Source organism: Cynoglossus semilaevis, chromosome 8 (assembly GCF_000523025.1).
Source record: "Cynoglossus semilaevis isolate Cse_v1.0 chromosome 8, Cse_v1.0, whole genome shotgun sequence".
In the NCBI taxonomy this organism is placed as follows: domain Eukaryota; kingdom Metazoa; phylum Chordata; class Actinopteri; order Pleuronectiformes; family Cynoglossidae; genus Cynoglossus; species Cynoglossus semilaevis.
Window position 1 is genome coordinate 28045202 of NC_024314.1, and position 7385 is coordinate 28052586.

Genomic DNA, 7385 nt, shown 5'->3' on the forward strand with positions numbered 1-7385 from the left:
TTACCAACAGTACCAGACTTTACCAACAGTACCAGATGTTACCAACAGTACCGGACTTTACAAACAGTACCGGACTTTACCAACAGTACCAGACTTTACCAACAGTACCGGAGACGAAAGAAGTTTTTTCTTTGGGCAGAAACGAAGCACATTATGTTGATTTTTATCTAAACTGTTGCTTAATTTAATTCCGGCTAATTGTTGTATTTAGTGAATGAAAGTTTCCTGAGTTCTGATTGGTCGAGTGGAGGAGGAAAGAAAAGGTGGAAACTGAGGAACAGTAGAATGTTTGCTTTTATTCAGGTAGCAGCATCAGTCAGCACTGTCCTACTTACACACTGCAGCTCCGCACACACACACACACACACACACACACACACACTCACGCACACACACACCTGCAAAGTGATCAGACAGGTACAATCAGAAAAAAACGTGTATTCATTTTAAACACACACACGCACGGGGGGGGGAGGGGGGGGGGGGGTCTGCTTGGACAGCACGGTGCAGCAGTGGAGACCAGTGGTGACGGCATGAAAATAACCAGGTGAGGTTTGAGTGTGTGCGTGGAACCAGTATGTGTGTGTGTGTGTGAACACTGAGCCACAGTCATGGACTGGACACACACACACACACCTGGAAGAAAGGGTTAAAACACACACACACACACACACACACACACACAGAAACTACAGGATGAGACTGAACAACCGTCGACACGTTAAAAAAAAACAAAAACCAAAGTTTAAACTCTTCCAACTTTTACGTCGTTCTGCTCTGACCTCAATTTACAGAAGGTCGATGAAAACGCAGAGCAGCTGTGTGTGTGTGTGTGTGTGTGTGTGTGCTGTAATTTTAAACTCGCTCATCGTCGGACGACACCTTTCCTTCGCTCACGTTCTTTAATAATTCAACGTTACTCAGCCGTGAAAAAAATCCTGCGATAAACGCTCGGATCTTTTCACTTTTCTGTGTTGAACTTCCTCCTGCGAACTCTTCTTCTTCTTCTTCTTACGTGTAACAACCATGATGTAATAAACAGTCACGAACCAATCTGCGGGAGGTCGATGCTAGGGATGCACGATGCGAAACCTCGTTAGCTAACGGGATTATCGGAGGTTTATGTGATTCCAGACGAGGCGGAAATGGAGCAAAGTTTGAACACGGAGCCGACGGCCTTCAGTCGTGATCGTGAGCCTGAAATCACAGCAACGGAGCCATTAGCATATGAGCTAACAGAGGCTAATCGAAGCTAACGCCCGCCCTCACCTGTGACTAGATGTTTTCACGGTGAAAACGCTGTTTTCAGGAGAATATTTTTTTTTTCAAAACAACAAATTATATATAAAAAAAGATATTTTTTGCGGTTTTTAAGAAGCTGCACCGAGTCGGCGTGAAGCCGCCGTAGCCGCTGCAGCTAGCATGGAGGCTAAAAAACAACAAACAGAGAGATGATGTTTATGTTCGAGTGTAAATTTCAATAAAAAGGCGTTAAATGATAAAATCAGAGTTTTTAGCCCTTGATGAAGAAATTTTTTTCTGAGATTAATAAGAAAACTTATCGCCAACTAAAGTAAAATGGAGAACAGCGCCACACTCCACCAGGACGTGTCACTTCCTGCTTTTGTTTGATTGAAATGTCTGCAACAATAACAATAATAATATTCGTCGCACAATGAGGAAATTTAAATTGTGAGTTTTTGCAACCAACACACACGGCCACACGAGGCACTATTTAGTACATGGTTGCAACTCACAGGCTGCCACATGGGGGCGCCGATAGGGATATGTGGTTCCTCTGGGAACTTTAATCTGCATCCCAGTGTGAAGATTCCAAAGGTCATAAAAAGGTCAATATTTTAAAAAATTAATTGGTTATCGTACAGCTATCGGCCACTGACTTTTAGCGAAACATGATATCGTGTTTCCCGAGTCATTTCCTGTTAAGACACACGTGTGTGTGTGTGTGTGTGTGTGTGTGTATAGAATGAACTTGAATAAATCTGAAAAAAAAAAAACAGAAGAAGAAAATAGAACTGCTGTACCAGCTGCTGTCAGATTTTTGTCAATGACGACAAACCCGCGGGTCATGGACCCTGAAAGTCCGCCCCCTCCTGGACAACCTCCAGTCGTCCCCCTACTGATCTGCCCTGCTTGTACAAAGAGAAGGATTTATTCTGATGGCTCCGGGTGAGGAGATGAAACGGCAGCAGATGGTTGGCAGAACGGCGCCTCCGCTGGCAGTCTGAGTGCACGCCAGTCGTCAGAAAGCCGCTCCGTCTCGTCCGCTCGGCCTCAGACGACGTTTGCGTGTGAGTCGACGGAGCCGTCGATCAGACGGGACTTGGAAGGCGTTCGGCTGTGCAGTGTGCAAACAGAATGTTAAGCTGACGTCGCCTCTCGTTCGACCGCTGCAGGACCGGCTCCGGCCGCAGGCACACCCACACCCACACACACACACACGCACACACACACACACACGCACACACACACACACACACACAAAGTTACACGTTGCTCAACGACACTTGTCAACGCTCTGACAGAGAAGGCGAGGCGTTCAAAGTCTCCCGTCCTTCGCCCGTTATTTCAAACACTCCACATCAGGAGCTCAGGGGTCAACGGGTCGCGACCCCGGTCCAGCTGGCTGCGCCGCGGCAGTCCCTCACTGTCGGTTTGCGTCCTTCAGCCCGTCCGTGTTCCCCTAACCCAAAACCTCCCTGCCCCCCCGGCACCGAGGTTCACGTCCCCGTCGGGGAGGAGGTGCAGCGTTTGCTAGCTGTTGTTGTCGGCCGTCATGTACTTTAAGGCGGCGAAGCCGTAGCGCCGCGACATGTTCTGCTGGAACTCCTCCTTCAGAGTCTTCAGGCAGACCCGGTACTGCTTGTTGGACCGGAACTTGGTGATGTCGAAGCTGGGCGCGTGCGGCATGTGGATCATGAAGGCGTTGGGCAGAACCACGAACTCGTACTCCTGCGGGAGAGACAAGACGGAGACGCACGGCGGTTAGTGACGTAAGACACGGAAGAGAGACACGAAAAACTGTCTACGGCTACACAGACGAAAAACAAACAAACATGTACTAGTCTACAGGCAGGGGGCGCTATTCCAGCAGCAATAACACACCAACTGATTTTGACCCAAAATAAAGTGAAAGTGATTGATTTGTCAGTGAGACACAGTCGCGAACCCGTCACCATAGCGACCGGTCGGCAGCAGAGAGTGAGTGGATTTGAACCTCTGACCTTCCGGACACAAGCCTGCTTCCTTCACCAAATATCTATATATCTAAAGATATACGTAAAAATAAAGCACACAACAAAGGAAAGGTCAAAGGTCAATCTTGTAATTAACGATGACGCTGAATGGAGGAAGCAGGAAGTGGCTGAGGGGGAGGAGGAGGGGGGGGGGGAGTGACCCACTTCCTGCGTCCCTGGACCACGTCCTACATTTTCATCAGTGGACAAACGTTCTTCACGTCAAATATTTAGTTGTTTATATTTACACCAATATAAACAACATATAATAATAATGATGAAAAAAAAAAAAACCCAAAATCACAGTAGAGAGTACTTCGCAGTAATCTGTATTCACCGAAATACTTGACATACAAGGCACGTGTGATTGGTTACAGCTCCCCCTACAGGGGAAAGAGAAAAAGAATGCTTTTGGATTGTGGTGGGAAAACAAAGCACCAGAAGAAAAGGATGGACAGACGAAGGAGAAGAAGAAGAAGGAGGAGGAGGAGGAGGAGGAAGAGGAGAAGGAGGAGGAGGAGGAGGAGGAGGAGTCCAGACCCAAACACCAGAACCACAATTAGAACCAGAACCAGAACCCAACACCCTAATAATCCTTACCCTCTCCCACAGAGAAGGACCTAAGTGGTGTTGTCCTTGCTGCTGCAAGGCAGTGATAATCAACTGGTGGCCCGTGGGCCAAATCTGACCCACCGAATCATCCAATTCGGCCGGCAACTGGATTCCAAAATAAACATCAAACAACGACGTTAGAAATAAAAGAAATAAAAATAAAAATGTGATTTTTTTTAAAAATTGAATTTGACTCTTGGCCCCCTGGTGGTGACCCCTGCTGTTAGGCATGAGCAATAACAACAGTAGCCAGAAAATAGAAATGTTCAAACTTTCTTTTCCTGATTATTTTTTTATGAGACAATAAAAAAAAGTTCCACGAGACTTTGGAGAATATTTTTTTTTCTCTTGGAGAAAAAGCGTCTCCCACAGGACGCAGCAGCCGACGCTCGCTTCACGTCTTCAACCGTGAGTGACTTTAAAGAGAATCATCAGCATCAGCAGCAGCAGCAGCAGCAGCAGCAGCAGCAGCATGGTGGCGCTCAAGCTAACGATCCAGAATTAGTAAAGTTTTTTTATTCCTTTTTTTTTTTTTAAGTTTGAACTTGAAGCTGATAAAAAAAAACACTTTTTCAACTGAGGCTTAAAGAAAATACTTCACAGTACCTGTGAGTACCTCATACAGTATTTGATGTGTTACTGCTTCTTTTAAAATATATATATATATATTTCTTCTCCTCTCTTGTCCTGTGTCGCAGCAGCGAGGTGTTCTGAGCGTTTCGGGTTTTTTTCTGGCCGTGTTTTCAGCTATTTTGGAGCCTCACCAGGTCCGAGGGTCCGGTCTGCCAGGGCAGAATGTTCCGGCAGCCGCCGGCCAAAGAGAGCAGCGCTGATCACAGGGCTGTAATAAAGAGCTACGGCTACTCCCTAAAAATAAAAGATATTAAATGACTGGGGGACAAGGACACTTAGCAACTAAACTTTTTATAGTTTATTTACTTTTATCTCCCAGAGTCCAACCTGCGTTTGTTGTGAATTAAGCGGCCGACGTTTACACTTCCTGTCAGATCGTATCTGCTGGTTTATCTCCGAGGGCTCGGAACATAAAGCTCTGAAATCAGAACCCGGCGTGAGGATATTTTTATTTCTCCGGCGCCGGCGGCCCACAGCCAAGCGGCACTGACGAAGCCTTTTATCTGTGGTTCCCAACCACCGTGCCGCGGCACACCAGAGTGCCACCAGAGACCACCAGGGGGCCCGTGGAAAAAAATTATCCAATTTCTCTCAAATGTTGAGAATTTTTTTTTTCCTTAATTAACAGTAAACTGCAGAAAATCACATAGTTTTCCACTAGGTGGCAGCAATTAGCTATAAAGACAAAAAAAAAGCTGTTGAAGATCTTCATGTGTCTTTCTTCAATTCCTGCGAGTATCTGTGTGGTGTTCAACTAAACAGGAGCAGGTTTCACCAAGTCAGTGAATTGAAACTAACATATTATTTTACATATATTTTTTGTGACATTTGTGTCGTGTTGTTTGCGAAGGGAAAATGTGTTCTGAAAAAAAACAAAAAAAAACAGTTCCATAGACTTTACATTTAAGTTATGTGTTGTTTGCGAAGGGAAAATGTGTTCCGAAAAAACCCCCCAAAAAAACAGTTCCATAGATTTTACATTTAAGTTAATACAAATACGTTTTCACAGCAAAAACACACACCTGGCTGTATCTAATATCTGATTTTGTGTGTGTGTGTGTGTCTGTGTGTGTGTGTGTGGTTGTGTGTCCTATAATTGTTCTCTCATTTGTTAGCAGACAGAACCAGACACATAAAAAGCCACAGCTGATAAAACAACAGAATCAATACATCAGGAGGACAGGTGTGTGTGTGTGTGTGTGTGTGTGTGTGTGTTCAAAATGACACATTAAAAGGATATTGAACTTTTTTTTACAGATGTTTTTACGAGTTTAAATCCACATTAAAGCCTAAAACAAACCCTTCATCACCTGAGAGACGTCACGTTCTCGTGTTTTTACAGCGCCCCACAGAGGACAAATTTAACACCTTTGACTTTCACACATACAATAAAGACGAGGCGTGTTTTACACGCCGACACAGGAACGGAGAAGTAAAAAATATTCAAACCATAAAAGCGTGACATCTGATCCGACATGGCGTTGTTTATTCACCGCCCGAGAAAAACAAAACGACTTCTGCGTCGTCGGCTGACAAAGAAACGATTTTTATCTTCCCGTTGCGGAGAGCGTAAGTAAAGAAAGTTTCAAATATTCTTTTTTTAAATGTGAATTGTCACATTCTGTATCTATAAAAAAGTTAAGATTTGAAAAAAAAAATTATATTTTTTATTTTCAGATCCAAAGAACTGCAAATTAAAAAAATAGTTTTTCAGTGAAAACTAAACGACTTTCATGTCTTTATCATAAATATCCTGGTGATGAAGATGAAGATGAAGATGATGATGATGTCATCAGTTACCTGTGCGTCCAACTCCATGATGTGGGCCACTTTGTTCCAGCCAAAGCCCACGAAGCGGCGGTCGTACTCGGGACTGTCCCGCCGCACCATGACGTAGGGTTCGAAGTCCGCCTCCCACTGCACCCTGTAGGGCGTGGTCGCCGTCCGCCATTTGGCAAAGTTGGTGGGGGCGTGGCCTTTGGTCCACACATGATACCTGACGGGAGGACAGAGAAGAAAGACCCGAGTCTGAAGATCAGGTTTTCATGAACGAAGACTCACCGTAGAAGTGAGTATCGGTAAGAATCTGACAATACGACAAGTATCACGATACGACACGTATCACGATACGACATATTGCGATACAATCGACACGATAATATGTATGAGTGTTTGTTTTTTTTTTTTTCCAACAATGTGATTGTAATAAAACTGTCATCATAGTAAACAGGAATATGTGTACGATACGTATCACGATACTGGGGAAATGATACGATATATTGCGATATATTGCGATACTATAAGCACAGCGATATATAGAGTTTTTTTTTCCCCCAATCTGACTGTAGTCCAAGTCTCTAACTGATCCTAGTCTCAGACTCTGCCCCCCCCCCCCAGTGTGATCCTAGTCTCAGACTCTGTTCCATCTGAACATCAGTTCCTAACTCTGGAACAGAGGGATCTACATTTGGAATCACTAGAGAAGAAAGAAAAGAACAAGAACATGAACCAACACCAGGAATATTGGACTAAAATCAATAACTGATCAATGACTGAGGAGATTGATACGGGATCAGGAGAGGAGATATTTTCAGTGTTTTTGATATTTTCTCTGAGCTCCAGTTCTTTCCGCTTCAGGACGGTCGGATGTTGAACTCTGAATATATTTTTGAACACATTAAAAGTCTCATGTTCAACATCAGGGAATCACAGGATTAAAAATCTTGGCGTGGAAACGGTTTCAAGTTTCCCACTTTTTAAAGATTGATTTAAAACATTTTTACCTCCATTAATAAAATATCGCCTCTGTTTCTTAACGAACGAATTAATGAATTAATTAAACACCGCTGAGACTTTTTTTAATGATTTTTGGAACGCTGGTTA

The 7385-nt window shown here is 44.1% G+C and overlaps 1 protein-coding gene across 2 annotated transcripts in view; it reads right to left on the minus strand.

The window, feature by feature from the left end:
- Positions 1-276: 276 nt before the first annotated feature.
- Positions 277-7385, minus strand: part of LOC103383043 (LARGE xylosyl- and glucuronyltransferase 1) — a 26349-nt gene continuing 19240 nt past the window's right edge. The window contains exons 8-10 of one of the 2 annotated variants that reach the window (XM_025057151.1): positions 6303-6498; positions 3858-3974; positions 277-2973 (exon numbers count right to left, since the gene is read on the minus strand). In XM_025057151.1, the coding sequence (XP_024912919.1) occupies positions 2776-2973; positions 3858-3974; positions 6303-6498 (511 nt within the window). In that variant the 3' untranslated portion in view covers positions 277-2775. The remainder of the gene's footprint in view (positions 2974-3857; positions 3975-6302; positions 6499-7385) is intronic. The other variant, XM_017034537.2, reaches the window with a different exon arrangement.